The 23042-nt window shown below is 42.5% G+C and overlaps 1 protein-coding gene across 5 annotated transcripts in view; it reads left to right on the plus strand.

Annotated features, from left to right (window-relative positions):
• The window catches only part of COBL (cordon-bleu WH2 repeat protein), a 957553-nt gene that overhangs the window by 504252 nt on the left and 430259 nt on the right, over nucleotides 1-23042 (plus strand). For all 5 annotated transcript variants that reach the window (XM_077269351.1, XM_077269353.1, XM_077269349.1 and 2 more), the window contains one exon: nucleotides 5694-5777. In XM_077269351.1, the coding sequence (XP_077125466.1) occupies nucleotides 5694-5777 (84 nt within the window). The remainder of the gene's footprint in view (nucleotides 1-5693; nucleotides 5778-23042) is intronic.

The following is a 23042-nucleotide window of genomic DNA, read 5'->3' on the forward strand; positions in this document are numbered from 1 at the left end:
CACCTGCAGTGTTCCAACATTTCATCAATGATGTGTTCTCGCATGTTTTGGGGAAATTTGTTATCGTGTACATAGATGACATTCTCATATATTCTTGTGACCGTGATACTCATTTAGATCATGTCAGGCAGGTGTTACAGCTTCTCAGAGAGAATAAGCTGTATACTAAACTTGAAAAATGTGTTTTTTCTGTTCAAGAGTTGCCTTTCTTGGGTTATATTGTGTCTGCTTCTGGTTTTAAAATGGACGCCGCTAAGGTGCAGGCGGTGCTGTGTTGGGAACGTCCTGATAACCTAAAAGCACTTCAGCGGTTCCTTGGGTTTTCTTACTACTATAGGAAATTTATCAAGGATTTTTCCATCATTGCTAAACCGCTAACTGACATGACTAAAAAGGGTACCAATTTATCCGTTTGGCCTGAGGCTGCTGTGCGCGCATTTGAATTTCTTAAGAACTGTTTTGTTTCAGCCCCCATTCTTGTGCAGCCAGACATATCAAAACCTTTTGTTGTGGAAGTCGATGCGGCTGAGGTAGGTGTGGGGGCGGTACTATCTCAAAGCTCATCTTTGAGTGGTTTACGTCCGTGGGCCTATTTCTCCAAGAAACTGTCGTCCGCCGAACGTAACTACGATATCGGCAACAGGGAGTTGTTGGCAATTAAGTTGGCCTTTGAGGAAAGGCGACACTTCTTGGAGGGGTCGGTACATCAGGTAACTGTTATTACCGATCATAAGAATCTGCTGTATTTGGAGTCTGCCAAGCGTCTGTCCCCCAGGCAGGCTCGCTGGGCATTGTTTTTCACGCGGTTCAATTTTGTGGTCACTTACAGACCGGGGTCTAAAAACACTAAGGCAGATGCTCTATCCAGGTGTTTTCCGGGGGAGAACCTCGGGAAGATCCAGTACCCATCCTCCAAAAGGGTGTTGTGGTTTCGGTTCTCACTACCGAGGTTGAGGCTGAGATTGCCAAGGCTCAGGAGGAGGTACCATCTGAGCTTCCCGTCAACAAATCTTTTGTACCGCTTCATCTCCGCCTAAAGGTTTTGGCGGAGCATCATGATGCTGTCCTGGCTGGTCACCCAGGGGTTAGAGGTACCTTGGAGTTGGTGTCACGTCGGTTTTGGTGGCCCAAGATCCGACAGGTCGTGGTCTCATACGTGTCAGCTTGTACCACGTGCGCTAAGGCTAATACGCCCCGCTCCCGTCCTGTTGGCACACTACTTCCTCTTGAGGTACCTAGTAAGCCATGGACGGAAATCTCCATGGATTTCATCACTGATTTGCCCTCATCAGCTGGAAACACGATCATCTTGGTGATTGTTGATCGGTTTTCTAAAATGTCGCACTTTGTGTCTTTGCCTGCGTTGCCTAACGCTAAGACTCTGGCCCAAGTATTTGTGCAGGAGGTGGTCAGACTTCATGGGGTTCCGTCTGACATCGTGTCTGATAGGGGGTCTCAGTTTGTGGCAAAATTTTGGAGAGTGTTTTGCTCACGGCTGGGAATCAAGTTATCTCATTCTTCGGCGTTTCATCCTCAGTCAAATGGTCAGACTGAGCGTATAAACCAAAATTTGGAACAGTACGTACGCTGCTTTGTCTCTGATTACCAGGAGGAGTGGTCTACCTTTCTTCCTTTGGCTGAGTTTGCCATCAATAATCACCGCCAGTAGTCGTCTGGGGAGTCTCCGTTTTTTTGTGTTTACGGGCTTCATCCTCAATTTTGTACCTTGAGTCAGAGGGGCTCTTCCGGCGTTCCGGAGGAGGACCAGTTAGGAACACAATTGTCATCAGTCTGGAGGAGAGTTAAAGGGACACTGTCACCTGAATTTGGAGGGAACAATCTTTAGCCATAGGGGCGGGGTTTCTGGGTGTTTGATTCACCCTTTCCTTACCCGCTGGCTGCATGCTGGCTGCAATATGGGATTGAAGTTCATTCTCTGTCCTCCATAGTACAAGCCTGCACAAGGCAAGATTGCCTTGTGCAGGCATGTACTACGGAGGACAGAGAATGAACTTCAATTCCATATTGCAGCCAGCAGGTAAGGAAAGGGTGAATCAAACACCCGAAAACCCCGCCCCTATAGCTAAAGATTGTTCCCTCCAAATTCAGGTGACAGTGTCCCTTTAAACAGCGCCTGTTGAGTGTGGGTGCTAGGTACAAACGTGTGGCTGACAGTAGGCGTGTGCCAGGTCCGGACCTGAGTGTGGATGACTGGGTGTGGTTATCCACAAAAAACATAAGACTCAAAATACCATCCCTTAAATTGGGTCCACGGTTTATTGGTCCATTTAGGGTCACCGCCGTCATTAACCCAGTAGCGTACCGATTGGAGCTCCCTACGGTGTATAAGATACACAGCGTGTTCCACAGTTCTCTTCTAAAGAAGGTGGTGGGTTCTGTGGACGCAGCGCCTATGCCACCTCCAGTCTTGGTGGATGGTAATTTGGAGTTTGAAGTCTCCAAGGTGGTTGACTCTCGTGTAGTGTGTCGCACTTTACAGTACTTGGTACATTGGCGTGGTTATGGGCCTGAGGAGAGGTCCTGGGTACCAGCCTCGGACGTTCATGCTGACCGGCTGGTCAGGTTGTTTCACCGCCGTCATCCGGACAAGCCGGGTCCTATTAGCCGTGAAGGCCCTGGGGTCCCTCGTAGAAGGCGGGGTACTGTCATGTCGGACGCTGTTCAGACCAGGTCGTCCGACAGACAGCGGTAATTCCGCTTTTTGACCACTATTTGCTCATTGGCGTCTGCTAGATTTTATCTAGCTGTTCCAGGGTTAATTTACCTAGTCCTTGGATTGGAAGCTGGGCCATGCCCACTGCCTTTAAATAGTTCTCCTGATCTTTGGGCATTGCCGATTATAGCTTCTGTCTTGTGCGTTGTTATCTCGGTCTGGTGAGGAGAGCTGGTGGTTGGAGATTCGTTGCTGGTGGTGTATTTTCCTTTGTCTTATTTACTCCTTCCTATATTTGTATTTATTTTGCCCTGCACATTTATAGTGTATTCCTGAGTGACTGCGGCGTGGTGTATATTTTCCTTTATCCTTGTCTGTGCTAACTGTGGGTATTGGGGAATAACATCTTCACTGGGTGGTGGGTGGAGGTTTCAGCCTAGGGCTGAGCTCAGGAGACAGGGTGAGGTTCGAGGCCTGGACATGCACACCTTCAGTGTAAACTCCAGGTAGAGGGTCAGTCAGGATTTCCCTAGTCTGAGGGAAACTGCAGGGGCCCGGGTTATTAGCTCTCGCTCACCTAGTCTCTCCCTGACAGTAATGGATGTATGATGGCATGCTTAAATGAGGAGGGAAAGATACCGGAAGATAGAGGGAGGTTGAATATTTTTGTTAGGTGAGAGGTGACAGCAGGGGAAAGGGACTGGAGGAGATGTGACGGAATGGGTCACTGGTGCAAGTGGTCGCGCGAGAAGATGCAAGGAGCCTGATTATTTGAAGTAATTGGCCAGATCATCAGCATGGAGATCCGTGGTTGGGGCCTGCACTCTTGGGTTGAGTAGGGAATGAAAAGTGTCAAAGAGACTTTTAGGGTTATTGGACAGTGAGGTGATGAAGGTTTGTTTGGAGAGGTGAAAGGCAGTGTTGTATGTTTTAAGCATAAACTTATAATGGATGAAATCTTCGGGTAGATTAGATTTTCTCCACAGGTGTTCGGCGCACCTGGAGCAACTTTGCAGGAAATGTGTTTGCAGCGTGCACCACGGTTGTCACCGTCTTTGCAGAGTTGTTCTATATATTGGAGGTGCAATTTCATCCAGGGCACTTTGCAGGGTTTCATTGTAATGCTTCAGTGCAGAATCAGGACATGAGAGGGAGGAGATAGGGTCCAATGAGGACTGCAAGTTCTTCATTAGTGCCTGGGTGTTAATGGCCTGTATGTTTCTATAAGTGTGGAAAGTGGGGGTGACCTGAGTGGGATGGTAGTTCTTGATAGAGAATGAGAGAAGGTTGTGGTCAGAGAGCTTGAGAGGTTTGTTTGTGAAATCATCCACTGAGTAAAGCCGGGAGAAGACCAAGTAGAGGGAGTTTCCATCTTCATGCGTTGTAGAGTTAGTATGCTGCGAGAGTCGAAATAGGAGGTTAGAGATAAAAGGTGAGAAGCAGATGGGCAGAGGGGAAAAGCAATGGGGATGTTGCAATCACCCATGATGAGAGTGGGGATGTCACTGGAGAGAAGGTGTGGAAGCCAGGTGGCAAAGTGATCCTGGAACTGATAGGAGGGGCCCAGAAGACGATACACCACCGCCACTCGCATGGAGAAGGGGATGAAGAGTCTGACCGCATGGCCCTCAAAAGAAGGGAAGACAAGTGAGGGTACTTGGGGGGATAACCTGAAAAGTACATTTGGGAGAAAGGAGCAGACCAACACCTCCACCTGCTCTGTTGTCAGATCTTGGGGTATGAGAAAAGTGTAGTCCTCCATATGAAAGAGCAGCGGTGGCGTCTGACTGCTGGATCCAGGTTTCAGTAAGAGCTAGAAGGTTAAGAGAATTAGAAAGGAAGAAGAGTTTATTACACACTGAGCGAGAATTCCAAAGGGCACAATTGAAAGAGACAGAAGGCATGCAGGGAATATTAATAAGGATAGAGGGGTTTCTGAGTATAGCAGTTGAGAGGTTAGACTTGCTATAACATGAGGGGCCGGGGTTGGGAGAGATGGCTACTGCGACTAGGAGGAGGATAGAAAGAGTGAGCAGATGGTTAAGTGATTTGTGAGAGCGTCTCTTGTGTTGGATGGTGGGACTGAATGGATCTGCGCTGTTTAGCAATGTGAACAGAGCGTGAGTGCTATACATAGAGGAAAGGAGTGAGGGGCCAATATGGATGGAGTGTAAAGAGTTAGTGCAAGGGCGGTGAATGTGAGTGAATGCAGCAGCCAGGATATAGATTATACAAATCCATATGGCGCATATTTGTTATGTTCCAAATGAACAGGGATTAGATTTAATTGTCTTACCTGTCACCTGCTCTGTCTAACTCTAATGTTGTAACTGCCAGTACTTCGATAAATGTACTTTAATGAAATGAACATAAATGCTATCCCCCTGCATAAATGCTTCCCCAGGCTATGTCTGAATATATAGGTGACTGAAGTTGAGGCAGCAGGACACAATAACATGTTGTCATTCTATCTATTCTATTCTAACCTGTCAATGTGATTTTACTGTACACCGCACATGAATTGCCGGATTTTCTTCTATCTATCAATCTATCTATGTAATATAAATGCATATATACAGTATATATGTGTGTCACTGACACATATGTATATATCTATTCTATCTATTCTATTCTAACCTGTCAATGTGATTTTACTGTGCCCGGCACATAAATAGCTGGCTTTACAAAGGACACCAGAGTGTAAAAATCGGACAGCATGGTCTTAGGGCTGTATAACTTCTTTTCTCGCACCCATAGGCTTGCATTGGCGAATCTTGGCTGAGTTTCAGTGGCAATTGCAGCATGCTGCAATTTTACACGCACGCTGAATGCGGCTGAGAAAATTAACGGTGATGTGAGCTGCCCCATAGATTAACACTGGTCCGAGTGCTATGCAATGTTTTCTCACATAGCATAAGCCCATATTCTACGGTGGTGTGACGCCGGCCTAAGCCTTGTAGTTCTAATTGGACAATTAATATTGTTAAAATAACCAAATAACCATTCTTTTTTTTTTTAGAATGAGGGAAGCATAGGGAATGTCGAAAGTGATGATTATGAGGAGGTTTTCAGAACTGCATCTATCAGTGGAAACAGATGTGAGGTGAGTGTGACAAATTAGACATCCTAAAACGTTATACTATTAGAAATAAGGAAAATATGTAAGAAAAGGCTGATTTGTGAATGACAAAAATTGCTGACCTCACCTGAAATAGTTTTCCGAACTCTCATACATCATTGACATATAGCTAGTTATGCCCCATAATGTATTTTATAAGCATTGTTTACATGTTTTTACCTTAAATGTATATATGGGTGGATAGAGAGAATATTTACAAGCGAGTGCATAAAAACCCCTAAAATTCATAGCACCAATGGGATTGATTCTGCAGTTTGTAGAAGTATTTGCATTGTTGGAATTATACACATTTTCCTTTCACAGTTTTGAAATTCGTGAAAACTGCGGTATCCGGTTGATACACAATTCTAAATTAGAAAAATGAATAAATGAATGCTCTGTGAAAGAACTTTTCTAAATACAGATTTAGACTATGTGCACACGTTGCAGAATTGCGGAAATTTCCGTGGCAATTCTGCAACTCCCTGCTGCGGGTATAACGCATGCGGAATTGGCATGTGTATTCCCGCTAAACACTAGCGTTTTGCAAGCGTAATTAGCTTGCAGAATGCTAGCGTTTTCCAAGCGATCTGTAGCATCGCTTAGAAAAATGATTGACAGAAAATGATTGACAGGTTGGTCACACTTGTCAAACATAGTGTTTGACAAGTGTGACCAACTTTCTACTATTGATGCTGCCTATGCAGCATCAATAGTAAAAAGATATAATGTTAAAAATAATAATAAAAAAAAAAATTATATTCTCACCTTCCGGCGGCCCCCGCAGCCTTCCCGCTCCTCACGATGCTCCCGGCAGCTCCTGTTCCCAGTGATGGCTCGCGACAATGACCCCAGATGACGCAGCATCACGCGAGACCACTACATCATCACAGGTCATTGTCGCAAGGCATTACTGGGAACGGGAGCTGCCGGGAGCATCGCTAAGGCCTGGGCTGGATTCGGGGGCCGCCGGAAGGTGAGTATATACCGTAACTATTTTTTATTTTAATTCATTTTTTTTAACAGGGATATGGTACCAAGGGCCTGGAGGAGAGTCTCCTCTCCTCCACACCCGGGTACCATCCACACATGATCCACTTACTTCCCACATGGTGGGCATAGCCCCATGTGGGAACTAAGTGGATCAATGCATTCCTATGTGTGTGGAATCGCCACGATTCCGCACAAAGAATGAGCTTGCTGCGTATTTTTCCGAGATGCGATTCCGCTGCGTAAAAATACACAGCATTAGCACAGCATTATGGAATCCCATTGAATTCAATGGGCTGTGTTGTGTATGCATTTTCGCCGCGATAAAACGCGACAAAACCACATACAATCTGCAACGTGTGCACATAGCCTTATGCAGAGGCGTCGTCATTCCCAGGAGCATTGCTTCTAACCAGGAGTATGATGCCACACGGAGCATAGTGCTCTGCACACTCTTCATTCACTCGACCTTGCTCCTCTGCAAGAGACCTTAGTATGTAACATGTTGTCTTCACTGTACACATTTTGTAATTAAATATATTTAATGTTTTATGTTTATGTCACTTGTATACATTCATTAAAAATTGGGAGCTTTAGTGGATTACAAGATAAAATTCTGGAGATCTTGTTGTAAAATAGCATTACAGTTCTATTCGCTACATCATATCAACATTAATATAGTAAAGATCACAGGGGATAAATATAATAATCTGGTTAGTATCATGTTGTCAGCCAAAACAAGATGATCCCCCTTAGTGTTAAAGATGAGTATAACAATACATTCCGGCAAATACTCAACCTGCGATTGTCCAACAGACTGAAGTACTGTATTTAATTAATGTAAAAAAAGAACAAAACATTTTTATTGGTGTACAAAAGATAAAAATTTACAGAAATAACAAACATTACAAGGGTTACTAAGGAGGAAACCAATAAACCCAGAGTTGCACCAAAAAAACAATGAGTAAGTATATAGCAATAATGGTACATATATAGCAAAGTCACATAGGATATGTTGTCTCACAGTCAGTAATGAAATAAATAAAGTGCTAAATGCAATGAGAACCATAATGACATGGACGGGAAAAACTACATCAAAATATATCTGTGACATAATAAATGCAGGACCATTAATGAATGGGAAGCTGGCCCATGGAAATGATGAATAGTAGCTAATGGTAAATAAATATGGAACAGAGGGCATAGCAACAATTCACAGTGATGGAAAAGCGAATAAAACGGAAGGCTTACCCATAATGATAAAGTGCTGGTGCAAGATCTAGGGTTAGACCCCAACACTCAGTTCTCAAGGGAAAGCACATGAAAAACTTGCATTGGGGCCTCCTCCTCCTCCTCCTGGAGCCAGCACTTTATCATTATAGCATCATTATAGTCAATGGCCATGTCGGCGCATATTCCTGAATCCAATTTTTGGACATAAAACATGAGAGAGCCACTGAATGTAGTTGACAAAGCTATGTGAGCCCAGCCCTAATAATTTAGTCACTGTGTTTTCCAAATGTTACAAACAATATTACTTAGGTACCATAACTTTTGTCCATGCTTGCAAGAAAATGCAGCTGTTCTCTAGATAGCTAACTTAGTATTGAATTTCTCATTTTTCTCTCCAATGTCCATGTGTTTTGTATTTATGCCTCTTGCCACCAGAGGGTGACCTACTATTACAAATAGCCTCATTGTTGACTGCAGTAAAATGTGTTGCTTCATTTTAAAGGAAGCACGTCAAGCAATATATTAAGGATATACCAGGACACCACAGGGGCAGACTTCTCTTACATAGATGTTTGTCATAAATCAATAAAGCTACTTATTCAGACAGTTATTTTTGGTCGTACTCCTGTGATGGAAGCCAAAACTACTGAGACAGGATACTCAGAGTCAACGTGTTTATGATTACGCTACTGAACTAGAAGTACTGAGAACTGAAGGCTGCTTCCAGGGATTAAATACTTGGATTTGCGTCTACCATATTGTATGATAACACTAGCGCTGATAGCTGCTTTATTGTGACGTTTATTAAAGGCATACGATTATTAACATGGCTAAAAATGATTATTAATAACCCTGTTAGCTTACAACCCTGAGGCCCTGGTTCAGGCTGACTAAGAACAACAGGTACACGGAGTTTGTGTGTTCTCCATGGTAATATTCAGTTTCCTCCCACACTCCAGAAACATGGACTAAATGATAAGCTGTTACTGTATTGTAGAATATACTATTGCAGAATACATTGATCAGCCATTATAGGGACTTTTTTCTACTATATGGTCTGCACAAATGTGTTTGTGTTGTCCGATTTGTGGGCCTTACTCTACCACCAAATGACAGAGTCTGTGAAAAAGACAGCACAAGGATGCCATCTTTTTTGCACCTGTTTGCTGTCTGTATTTTACAGACTGGTGCCTAGGGGAAGACTGGTAAACCTCCATCAATTTTTTTTTTTCGTGTATACTTAAAAAGTGAATCCATCACACATCATAAAACCTTTTGCCCATTATTGTATCACCAATCAATTGTATAGGTCTTTACTTGCCACAAAAACAAGTCTGGCCCATTGAGGCACACACGTCACAAGAAATCTGAAGGTGTCTAACCCCAAAGTTTTAGCAGCTGATTCTTTACGTTTTTGAGTTGCGAAGTTTAGCCTTTATGACTGGTCTTTACATATTATGCAGATGCTTAAAAAGATTGGGATCTAGGGAAATTGGAAGCCAAATCAGCACCTTGTAGTTGTTGTTAAACGAGACAATTTTTGTAGTGTGGTTGAGGTCATTATTCTTCTTAAAGAGAAAAAGGAGCGACCTTCTGGAATCCCTGATGAATCAGTAAATCTCCAAGTCCCACCAAAATCCCCCAGAAATAAGGGATTCTGGAAGATTTCTTGAGCCATGGCATCTAATTGCATATTTGGGGAGACCTAGGGAGTGAAGGGGTGAAAATGTGCAAGTAGAGAGTGAGTCTTCTAATTAAAGGCATCAGAGGCGTAGCTAGGGTTTTGGTTCAGGGGGGGCGAAGCTTCTGAGTGCGCCCCTAACCAGGTAACCTTGATTACAATTCGGTGATGCACTGTAATAGTGGAGGAGAACCTCAGCAGATTACCGCGCTAATACTGAAGATAATCTCTATATAAAGACCAACATTGATATTACCGCCATATGGTCAGTTGGAGATACCAGCCCTACAGAACATATAAGTGATCACAGTACAGTTACAGATAATGACTTACCGCTGACATTCTCTGATGGAATCGTCACTTTTCCCGTGTTTTCCAGCTGGCTCAGACCGACATGACAACTTCTTCCAGCCACGACTCGTTTGCAGAAAATACAACAAAGACACATTTCACTTCTCATATTCCAGCCCCATCACCATCTATTTCCAACCTGCACAAACTCCTCATCCTGCTGATACTCCAATACTGAGCCACTGCTGCCGTATGTGTCCCTATTACTGCCCCTGATACCCCAATACTAAGCCGCTGCTGCCGTATGTGACCCTATTACTGCACCTGATACTCCAATACTAAGCCGCTGCTGCCGTATGTGTCCCTATTACTGCACCTGCTGTGTAAATTCTAAAGTACCCCTCTATAATATAGTAATGCCGGGTGCAAGTGCCCTAGAAAACAGTGCCCATATTTTGCCCCCTAGAAAGTAATATTGCCCTATGTGCCCCTTTGATAGTCACAGTAACCCGAGTTCCCCTATAACAATAAATGCCCACTTTACATTTAATAATGTCCCGAGTCTCCCCCTGTACAGCTCCTCTCCTCCTTTTTAACACATCCAATTGTGGAACTTATTTTTCTTATTTACTTTTCCATCAATAAACCTATTTGTGGGCTTGTTTTTGTGCATTGACAGCTAACATTTTGGTACTGCTGTGGAGTATATGAAACTTGTTGATAATTTTTTAGTGCATTTTTTTAGGGAAATACAGTGACCGAAAAACGACAATTCTCACATTTCCTTTTTTTTTCCTTTTTTTTAGAGTTCACGATATGGGATAATTATATTTATATCCTATTAGTTCAGGCAATTATGCATGCAGCAATATCATATATAATATTTTATTATTATATTTTTCTTTTATAATATAAAATTCCTTAAGTAATTATGTTTAGGGAAAATAAGGTATGATTTGAACTTTTCCATTTTATAAAATATGTTTACATTCTTTTTCCCTTTTTAATTAGTCATCTTAGGGGATCTGAACCTGCAATCTCTTGATCGCCATTGCAATACACTGTAATCCCATAATATCGCAGTATATTGTAAAATAGATGCTCTCCTATTAAGCCTAGCCATGGGCAGAGTTTCCTTTGATTAAAACCATGGCAGACATGGAGGTCTTCATTAGGCCGCCATCTGCCATGACAACGATTGGAACCCTGTAAGTGTGGTTGGCCATCAGGAGGTGAAGAATTGTAAATGTTAAACGCATGTGATCAGAGAAAGTTCTTATTGTATCAGTACAGTTGGGCGCCAACAAGGTATGTACCTGTAACTAGTGTTGAGCATTCCGATACCGCAAGTATCGGGTATCGGCCGATATTTGCGGTATCGGAATTCCGATACGGAGTTCCGGTATTTTTGCGATATCGGGAATCGGGATCGGGATGCATATTCATGTGTAAAATAAAGAATAAAAATAAAAAATAGGGATATACTCACCCTCGGACGCGCCCTGGTTGTAACCGCTGCAACCGGCAGCCTCCGTTCCTAAGAATGAGCGAGTGAAGGACCTGCGATGACGTCGCGGTCTTGTGATTGGTCGCGTAACCGCTCACGTGACCGCTCACGTGACCGCGACGTCATCGAAGGTCCTTCACTCGCTCATTCTTAGGAACGGAGGCTGCCGGTTGCAGCGGTTACAACCAGGGCGCGTCCGAGGGTGAGTATATCCCTATTTTTTTTTTTTATTCTTTATTTTACACATGAATATGGATCCCAGGGCCTGAAGGAGTTTCCTCTCCTTCAGACCCTGGGAACCATCCAGGATCACTTCCGATATTTGTGTCCCATTGACTTGTATTGGTATCGGATATCGGTATCGGCGATATCCGATATTTTTCGGATATCGGCCGATACAATCCGATACCGATACTTTCAAATATCGGAAGGTATCGCTCAACACTACCTGTAACCAAAAATAGGTATATACCTTTGCGCTAGTATGTCTGTCCCAGGAACACGTAGGACCCACAGCTAGTGTGCTAACTTGCAAAAAACTTTATGTACAGTGGGGCAAAAAAGTATTTAGTCATTCAGCAATAGTGCAAGTTCCACCACTTAAAAAGATGAGAGGCGTCTGTAATTTACATCATAGGTAGACCTCAACTATGGGAGACAAACTGAGAAATAAAAATCCAGAAAATCACATTGTCTGTTTTTTTTATCATTTTATTTGCATACTATGGTGGAAAATAAGTATTTGGTCAGAAACAAACAATCAAGGTTTCTGGCTCTCACAGACCTGTAACTTCTTCTTTAAGAGTCTCCTCTTTCCTCCACTCATTACCTGTAGTAATGGCACCTGTTTAAACTTGTTATCAGTATAAAAAGACACCTGTGCACACCCTCAAACAGTCTGACTCCAAACTCCACTATGGTGAAGACCAAAGAGCTGTCAAAGGACACCAGAAACAAAATTGCAGCCCTGCACCAGGCTGGGAAGACTGAATCTGCAATAGCCAACCAGCTTGGAGTGAAGAAATCAACAGTGGGAGCAATAATTAGAAAATGGAAGACATTCAAGACCACTGATAATCTCCCTCGATCTGGGGCTCCACGCAAAATCCCACCCCGTGGGGTCAGAATGATCACAAGAACGGTGAGCAAAAATCCCAGGACCACGCAGGGGGACCTAGTGAATGAACTGCAGAGAGCTGGGACCAATGTAACAAGGCCTACCATAAGTAACACACTACGCCACCATGGACTCAGATCCTGCAGTGCCAGACGTGTCCCACTGCTTAAGCCAGTACATGTCCGGGCCCGTCTGAAGTTTGCTAGAGAGCATTTGGATGATCCAGAGGAGTTTTGGGAGAATGTCCTATGGTCTGATGAAACCAAACTGGAACTGTTTGGTAGAAACACAACTTGTCGTGTTTGGAGGAAAAAGAATACTGAGTTGCATCCATCAAACACCATACCTACTGTAAAGCATGGTGGTGGAAACATCATGCTTTGGGGCTGTTTCTCTGCAAAGGGGCCAGGACGACTGATCCGGGTACATGAAAGGATGAATGGGGCCATGTATCGTGAGATTTTGAGTGCAAACCTCCTTCCATCAGCAAGGGCATTGAAGATGAAACGTGGCTGGGTCTTTCAACATGACAATGATCCAAAGCACACCGCCAGGGCAACGAAGGAGTGGCTTCGTAAGAAGCATTTCAAGGTTCTGGAGTGGCCTAGCCAGTCTCCAGATCTCAACCCTATAGAAAACCTTTGGAGGGAGTTGAAAGTCCGTGTTGCCAAGCGAAAAGCCAAAAACATCACTGCTCTAGAGGAGATCTGCATGGAGGAATGGGCCAACATACCAACAACAGTGTGTGGCAACCTTGTGAAGACTTACAGAAAACGTTTGACCTCTGTCATTGCCAACAAAGGATATATTACAAAGTATTGAGATGAAATTTTGTTTCTGACCAAATACTTATTTTCCACCATAATATGCAAATAAAATGATAAAAAAACAGACAATGTGATTTTCTGGATTTTTATTTCTCAGTTTGTCTCCCATAGTTGAGGTCTACCTATGATGTAAATTACAGACGCCTCTCATCTTTTTAAGTGGTGGAACTTGCACTATTGCTGAATGACTAAATACTTTTTTGCCCCACTGTATACATCAACAGCACAATAGGTATTTACTGTATGTAAATGAACACCAATAAAAACATAATAAAAAAGGAGGGCTAGAGGAGCTATGAGGGAGATATATCGTAGCTGAGGGACTAGAGTATAATCCCTCAACAGCTTTTAAAAAAGGGCCTTCTATGCCATATGTCCCAAGGGCTTTACGCATAAAAGGCCAACTGAGGCGATCAAACGGCTTCTCGGTGTCCAAACTCAGGAGGAGTTTAGATTCTCTAGATTTTTTGACTATTGCTATGAGATCAATTGCCCTTCTGGTGCTGTTACTGCCTTGTCTAAAAAGGAGAAATCCCACTTGGTCTTTGTAAATCATATAAGGTAACCAATGATAGCAAACTAAATTTTAACATTTTCTTTTGCACAAATATGTTCTTATACTATGTATAACAATAAACACAATATTGTACTTGCAGAAAAATGCTCTAAAATCTAATAGAAACAATTTAATTCCAATTATGGAACCCTATAGGTTCCCTGGGGCTTTTTGGAGAAGACAAATTTAAATGCCTTGCTGTTTGTGCAACATTCAAACATTTTGAGGTGAAATTTTAAATATTTATTTGAAGTTCTGAACACCTTAAACTGGGTGATAGGTTAAACATATCTAGATTATACAAGGTCTACCTTTACAGATGCGCAATTCAATTTGCACTGCCCTGGCCACAGTCCGCTCCTCTGTAGCAGTGTTTCTTCACTTCTGCAGATGGCATCCTAGGCCCTCCAAATACTGACTCCAAGGGACCATTAGCTTGTCAGTATTTTAGGAATGAGGACTGGTTAAGTGAGGGATGGATCTTCCCATAAAACCATGTATTGGAAAATGTGGCTATATGGACATTAGATACTGCCATGCTAATTAAGTGGATTGACTTTGCCCTGTGACCTGGGGACGCTGTGTAACCCAATAGAAACCATAAAAATAGGATCTATAATAAATAGGGTAATTAAGCAAAAAGACAGTGGCCATGCAATGAGAATTTCTAATTACTACTCCGAAGGAGTTCTCACCACATAAGTCTTGCAGGTTCTTGATTATAAGCCTAAAGTATTCACAGTGCAGTTTGTACATATAAGATTTATGTCATTGAGGTTCCATGACTGGCATATAAATGAGTCAATAATGAGTCACATCGTCATTAAAACTGAACTTCTTAATGCCTGGAATATAGTAATGAGGTACAATAATCTTTTACAGCCCTGAAAACTGAGACATTTTCATTCAGGTCAGTGATGAAGTCACCGTTAGCTGTCCAATAACCTGTCTCACCTTCATTTTCTCTTGGCATCAGGCATTCGCAGAGATGTATGTTTTGTCATGGCCTTAACTGTAAATGGTTAAAGATCAGCAATTAGAATTATAAGAGCCTTAGTTATAGTCCTTCTGACTATAAGAAAAGGGTGGGGGTAAAGGTCACTTAAGACATAAGTTATAGCTTTGTTAGCAAGAAATACCAAAGGCTGACAACAAATATTTCACATATGTGACAATCATAATGTAAGCATTTTAGGAATGCTCTGTACCTATGACTTTCTTATAATGGTAAAGATGTCTAGCTCAAAGCTAGGGTTTCCCCTAGCATGGCATAACAGAAACTATATGCTGCTCAGTATACTTACTCAATTATTCTTACAGTGGTTTTACACTTTTCTGCCCTTATTCATAAAATCAATTTGAAAAGAATTCTGGCATAAATTTATTTTGGTGTTTTCATGCCAGTTTCTCCCAGCTGTTCCAGAATGATGGAGCAAGGTGCATGACGCCACGGATCGTTTAATTCATAATGACCTGGGGCTTATTTTGTAAAGTGACCTGAAAGTGCAGTTACACTTTAAGACTTCCATGTTATAAAAGCATTTCAAGAGAGGGCTATGATCATAATTAAAACTGTTTCATTAAAATTTCTCCACTTATTGTTAGTTACCCCCTTCACAACCTTTGATGTATATTTACGTCAAAGGTCGTGTCCCTGCCTTTGACGAAGGCTCACACGCTGAGCCCACATCTTTCCCTCAACATCATGGCTCATTTAATTGTGTGCTCCGCCCGTGGCTGTTAACCAGTTAAATCCCACTTTCAATCACAGACAGGGAAATTTAAAAAGCACCTTCAGGAGGTGCGTCATACATCCCGCCTATTGGGTTGTGATTGTGGGACACTGATGGGTTGTCATGACAGCTGGATGTCTGAAGAAGACCCCCATGCCTTTCATTATGAAACTCCTGTGACCGCTTCCTTGTGACCTGTGTTTAGGAGATAGTCATTTCTGCTGTAAATTGCAGGGCTGAAACACTGCTACGTATAACACGGGTGATCGGATAATTGCATCTTCAAGTCTCCTAAGGGGAATATTGATGTCAGCAAAAAGTGAGAAAATTAACCCCTTCACCCCCGAAGCTTTTTCCGTTTTCGTTTTTCGCTCCCCTCCTTCCCAGAACCAAAACTTTTTTATTTTTCCGTCAATATGGTCATGTGAGGGCTTATTTTTTTGCGGGACGAGATGTACTTTTGAAAGATACCATTGGTTTTGCCTTGCCGTGTAACAGAAAACAGGAAAAAAATTCCAAGTGTGATGAAATTGCAAAAAAAGTGCAATCTCACACTTGTGTTTTGTTTGGCCTTTTTGCTAGGTTCACCAAATGCTAAAACTAACCTTCCATTATGATTCTCCGGGTCATTATGAGTTCATAGACACCTAACATGTCTAGGTTATTTTTTACCTAAGTGGTGAAAAAACATTCCAAAGTTTGCTAAAAAATAAAAATAAAAATTGTGCGATTTTCCGATACCCATAGCGTGTCCAATTTTCGTGATCTGGGGTCAGGTGAGGGCTTATTTTTTGCGTGCCAAGCTGACGTTTTTAATACCATTTTGGTGTAGATACGTTCTTTTGATCGCCCGTTATTGCATTTTAATGCAATGTCGCGGCGACCAAAAAATTTAATTTTGGCGTTTTGATTTTTTTTCTCGCTACGCCATTTAGCGGTCAGGTTAATCCTTTGTTTTTATTGATAGATCGGGCGATTCTGAACGCGGCGATACCAAATATGTGTATGTTTCATTTTTTTTTAATTGTTTTATTTTGATTGGGGCAAAAGGGGGGTGATTTGAACTTTTTATATATTTTTTATTTTATTTATATTTTTAAACACTTTTTTTAAAATTTTGGCATGCTTCAATAGCCTCCATAGGAGGCTAGAAGCATGCACAACTCGATCTCCTCTGCTACATAGAGGTGAAGTGCAGATCAGCTCTATGTAGCAGAAATGCAGGTGTACTTTGAACGCCGACCACAGGGTGGCGCTCAAAGCAATCGGCCATCAACAACCATAGAGGTCTCAAGGAGACCTCTGGTTGTTATGGCAATGCACCGCTGACCCCCGATCATGTGACGGGGGTCAGCGTTGCGAGCACTTCCGGCCGGGAGCGCTAGTTAAATGCCGCTGTCAGTGCTTGACTGCGGCATTTAACTAGTTAGGCCGGCCTCACACTAGCGAGTTTTACGGACGTATGAGCGCATAAACTACGTCCGTAAAATTCGCATTACACACGGCCCAATGAATCTCTATGGCCCAGCTCATATCTGCCGTATATTACGCATCCGTAATATACGGTCTTGTACGGCCGTAGAAAATCGCAGCATGCTGCGTTTGTGACCGTATTGTGCAAAAAAATCGCCAATGAAAGTCTATGGGGGCGAGAAAAATACGGATTCCACACGGACCAGCAGTGTGACTTGCGAGAAATACGCAGCGGTGTTAGTGAAATGCCGGTAATTCAATTGCCGGCTTTTCATTTCTCCTTCACAAACCCGACAGGATATGAGACATGGTTTACATACAGTAAACCATCTCATATCCCTTTTTTTTTTGCATACTCCACACTACTAATGTTAGTAGTGTGTATGTGCAAAATTTGGGTGCTGTAGCTGCTAAAATAAAGGGTTAAATGGCGGAAAAAATTGGCGTGGGCTCCCGCGCAATTTTCTCCGCCAGAGTGGTAAAGCCAGTGACTGAGGGCAGATATTAATAGCCAGGAGAGGGTCCATGGTTATTGCCCCCCCTGGCTACAAACATCTGCCCAAAGCCACCCCAGAAAAGGCACATCTGGAAGATGTGCCTATTCTGGCACTTGGCCACTCTCTTCCCACTCCCGTGTAGCGGTGGGATATGGGGTAATGAAGGGTTAATGTCACCTTGCTATTGTAAGGTGACATTAAGCCAGATTAATAATGGAGAGGCGTCAATTATGTCACCTATCCATTATTAATCCAAATGTATGAAAGGGTTAAAAAAACACACACATTATTAAAAAGTATTTTAATGAAATAAACACAGGCTGTTTTAATATTTTATTGCTCTCTCAATCCACCTGAAGACCCTCGCTCTGCAAAATAATAAACCAACAATATACATACCTTCTGATGATCTGTCACGTCCCACGAAGTAAATCCATCTGAAGGGGTTAAATCATTTTACAGGCAGGAGCTGTGCTAAAGCACTCGCTCGTGCCTGTAAACCCCGGGTACTGAAAGGAAAGCTGGGTGATCTGTACTTGCATTGAGTCGCAGTGAGGCGCCCTCTGCTGGATGTCCTCATGAACTGGAGCCTTGGAAAAGTTCCCACGCTCGAGTTCAGATGAGTTCATCCAGCAGAGGGCGCCTCACCGCGACTCAATGTAAGTACAGATCACCCAGCTTTCCTTTCAGTACCCAGGGTTTACAGGCACGAGCGAGTGCTTTAGCACAGCTCCTGCCTGTAAAATGATTTAACCCCTTCAGATGGATTTACTTCGTGGGACGTGACAGATCATCAGAAGGTATGTATATTGTTGGTTTATTATTTTGCAGAGCGAGAGTCTTCAGGTGGATTGAGAGAGCAATAAAATATTAAAACAACCTGTGTGCTTATTTCATCAAAATACTTTTTAATAATGTGTGTGTTTTTTTTTAACCCTTTCATACATTTGGATTAATAATGGATAGGTGACATAATTGACACCTCTCCATTATTAATCTGTCTTAATGTCACCTTACAATAGCAAGGTGACATTAACCCTTTATTGCCCCATATCCCACCGCTACACAGGAGTGGGAAGAGAGTGGCCAAGTGCCAGAATAGGCACATCTTCCAGATGTGCCTTTTCTGGGGTGGCTGGGGGCAGATGTTTGTAGCCAGGGAGGGGCGGCAATAACCCTGGACCCTCTCCTGGCTATTAACCCCTTCACCCCCAAGGGTGGTTTGCACGTTAATGACCGGGCCAATTTTTACAATTCTGACCACTGTCCCTTTATGAGGTTATAACTCTGGAACGCTTCAACGGATCTTGGTGATTCTGACATTGTTTTCTCGTGACATATTGTACTTCATGATAGTGGTAAAATTTATCCGATATAAGTTGCGTTTATTTGTGAAAAAAATGAATATTTGGCGAAAATTTTGAAAATTTCGCAATTTTCCAACTTTTAATTTTTATGCCCTTAAATCACAGACATATGTCACGCAAAATACTTCATAAGTAACATTTCCCACATGTCTACTTTACATCAGCACAATTTTGGAACCAAAATTTTTTTTTGTGACGGAGTTATAAGGGTTAAAAGTTGACCAGCAATTTCTCATTTTTACAACACCATTTTTTTTTAGGGACCACATCTCATTTGAAGTCATTTTGAGGGGTCTATATGATAGAAAATACCCAAGTGTGACACCATTCTAAAAACTGCACCCCTCAAGGTACTCAAAACCACTTTCAAAAAGTTTATTAACCCTTCAGGTGTTTCACAGGAATTTTTGGAATGTTTAAATAAAAATGAACATTTAACTTTTTTTCACACAAAATTTATTTCAGATCCAATTTGTTTTATTTTACCAAGGGTAACAGGAGAAAATAGACCCCAAAATTTGTTATACAATTTGTCCTGAGTATGCTGATACCCCATATGTGGGGGTAATCCACTGTTTGGGCGCATGGCAGAGCTCGGAAGGAAAGGAGCGCCATTTGACTTTTCAATGCAAAATTGACTGGAATTGAGATGGGACGCCATGTTGCATTTGGAGAGCCCCTGATGTGCCTAAACATTGAAACCCCCCACAAGTGACACCATTTTGGAAAGTAGACCCCCTAAGGAACTTATCTAGATGTGTGGTGAGCACTTTGACCCAACAAGTGCTTCACAGAAGTTTATAATGCAGAGCGGTAAAAATAAAAAATCATATTTTTTCACAAAAATGATCTTTTCGCCCCCATTTTTTTATTTTCCCAAGGGTAAGAGAAGAAATTGGACCCCAAAAATTGTTGTGCAATTTGTCCTGAGTACGCTGATACCCCATATGTGGGTGTAAACCATTGTTTGGGCGCAGGGCAGAGCTCGGAAGGGAAGGAGCGCCATTTTACTTTTCAATGCAAAATTGACTGGAATTGAGATGGGACGCCATGTTGCATTTGGAGAGCCCCTGATGTGCCTAAACATTGAAACCCCCCACAAGTGACACCATTTTGGAAAGTAGACCCCCTAAGGAACTTATCTAGATGTGTGGTGAGCACTTTGACCCAACAAGTGCTTCACAGAAGTTTATAATGCAGAGCCGTAAAAATAAAAAATCATATTTTTTCACAAAAATGATCTTTTCGCCCCCATTTTTTTATTTCCCCAAGGGTAAGAGAAGAAATTAGAGCACAAAAGTTGTTGTGCAATTTGTCCTGAGTACGACGATACCCCATATGTGGGGGTAAACCACTGTTTGGGCGCATAGCAGAGCTCGGAAGGGAAGGAGCGCTATTTTACTTTTCAATGCAAAATTGACTGGAATTAAGATGGGATGCCATGTTGCGTTTGCAGAGCCCCTGATGTGCCTAAACATTAAAAACCCCCACAAGTGACACCATTTTGGAAAGTAGACCCCCTAAGGAACTTATCTAGATGTGTTTTGAGAGCTTTGAACCCCCAAGTGTTTCACTACAGTTTATAACGCAGAGCCGTGAAAATAAATTCTTTTTTTTTTTTCACAAAAATGATTTTTTAGCCCCCAGTTTTGTATTTTCACAAGGGTAACAGGATAAATTGGACCCCAAAATTTGTTGTCCAATTTGTCCTGAGTATGCTGATACCCGATATGTGGGGGGGAACCACTGTTTGGGCGCATGACAGAGCTCGGAAGGGAAGGAGCGCCATTTGGAATGCAGACTTAAATGGATTGGTCTGCAGGCGTCACGTTGCATTTGCAGAGCCCCTGATGTACCCAAACAGTACAAACCCCCCACAAGTGACCCCATATTGGAAACTAGACCCCCCAAGGAACTTATCTAGATGTGTTTTGAGAGCTTTGAACCCCCAAGTGTTTCACTACAGTTTATAACGCAGAGCCGTGAAAATAAATTCTTTTTTTTTTTTCACAAAAATGATTTTTTAGCCCCCAGTTTTGTATTTTCACAAGGGTAACAGGATAAATTGGACCCCAAAATTTGTTGTCCAATTTGTCCTGAGTATGCTGATACCCGATATGTGGGGGGGAACCACTGTTTGGGCGCATGACAGAGCTCGGAAGGGAAGGAGCGCCATTTGGAATGCAGACTTAAATGGATTGGTCTGCAGGCGTCACGTTGCATTTGCAGAGCCCCTGATGTACCCAAACAGTACAAACCCCCCACAAGTGACCCCATATTGGAAACTAGACCCCCCAAGGAACTTATCTAGATGTGTTGTGAGAACTTTGAACCCCCAAGTGTTTCACTACAGTTTATAACGCAGAGCCGTGAAAATAAAAATTCTTTTTTTTTTCACAAAAATGATTTTTTTTAGCCCCCAGTTTTGTATTTTCACAAGGGTATCAGGATAAATTGGACCCAAAAAGTTGTTGTCTAATTTGTCCTGAGTATGCTGATACCCCATATGTGGGGGGGAACCACTGTTTGGGCGCATGACAGAGCTCGGAAGGGAAGGAGCGCCATTTGGAATGCAGACTTAAATGGATTGGTCTGCAGGCGTCACGTTGCATTTGCAGAGCCCCTGATGTACGCAAACAGTACAAACCCCCCACAAGTGACCCCATATCGGAAATTAGACCCCCCAAGGAACTTATCTAGATGTGTTGTGAGAACTTTGAACCCCCAAGTGTTTCACTACAGTTTACAACGCAGAGCCGTGAAAATAAAAAATCTTTTTTTTCCCACAAAACTTATTTTTTGGCCCCCAGTTTTGTATTTTCCCAAGGGTAGCAGGAGAAATTGGACCCCAAAAGATGATGTCCAATTTGTCCTGAGTACGCTGATACCCCATATGTTGGGGTAAACCCCTGTTTGGGCACACGGGAGAGCTCGGAAGGGAAGGAGCACTGTTTTCCTTTTTCAACGCAGAATTGGCTGGAATTCAGATCGGATGCCATATCCCGTTTGGAAAGCCCCTGATGTGCCCGAACAGTGGAAACCCCCCAATTATAACTGAAACCCTAATCCAAACACACCCCTTACCCTAATCCCAACAGTAACCCTAACCACTCCTCTAACCCAGACACACCCAACCCTATTCCCAACCGTAAATGTAATCCAAACCCTAACCCTATCTTTAGCCCCAACCCTAACTGTAGCCCCAACCCTAGCCCCAACCCTAGCCCTAACCCTAGCAATAACCCTAGCCCTAACACTAGCCGTAACACTAGCCCTGACCCTAGCCCTAACTCTAGCCCCAACCCTAGCCCCAACCCTAGCCCCAACCCTAGCCCCAACCCTAACCCCAGCCCTAACCCTAGCCCTAACCCTAGCCCTAACCCTAGCAATAACCCTAGCCCTAACTCTAGCCCTAACCCTAACCCTAATGGGAAAATGGAAATAAATACATTTTTTAATTTTTTTATTTTTCCCTAACTAAGGGGGTGATGAAGGGGGGTTTGATTTACTTTTATAGCGGGTTATTTAGCAGATTTTTATGATTGGCAGCCGTCACACACTGAAAGACGCTTTTCATTGCAAAAAATATTTTTTGCGTTACCACATTTTGAGAGCTGTAATTTTTCCATATTTGAGTCCACAGAGTCATGTGAGATCTTGTTTTTTGCGGGATGCGTTGACGTTTTTATTGGTAACATTTTCGGACACGTGACATTTTTTGATCGCTTTTTATTCCGATTTTTGTGAGGCAGAGTGATCAAAAACCAGCTATTCATGAATTTCTTTTTGGGGAGGCGTTTATACCGTTCCACGTTTGGTAAAATTGATAAAGCAGTTTTTTTCTTCGGGTCAGTACGATTACAGCGATATCTCATTTATATCATTTTTTTTATGTTTTGGCGCTTTTATACGATAAAAACTATTTTATAGAAAAAATAATTATTTTGGTATCGCTTTATTCTCAGGACTATAACTTTT

The sequence above is a fragment of the Ranitomeya variabilis genome, chromosome 6 (genome assembly GCF_051348905.1).
Source record: "Ranitomeya variabilis isolate aRanVar5 chromosome 6, aRanVar5.hap1, whole genome shotgun sequence".
NCBI classification, from domain to species: Eukaryota; Metazoa; Chordata; class Amphibia; order Anura; family Dendrobatidae; genus Ranitomeya; species Ranitomeya variabilis.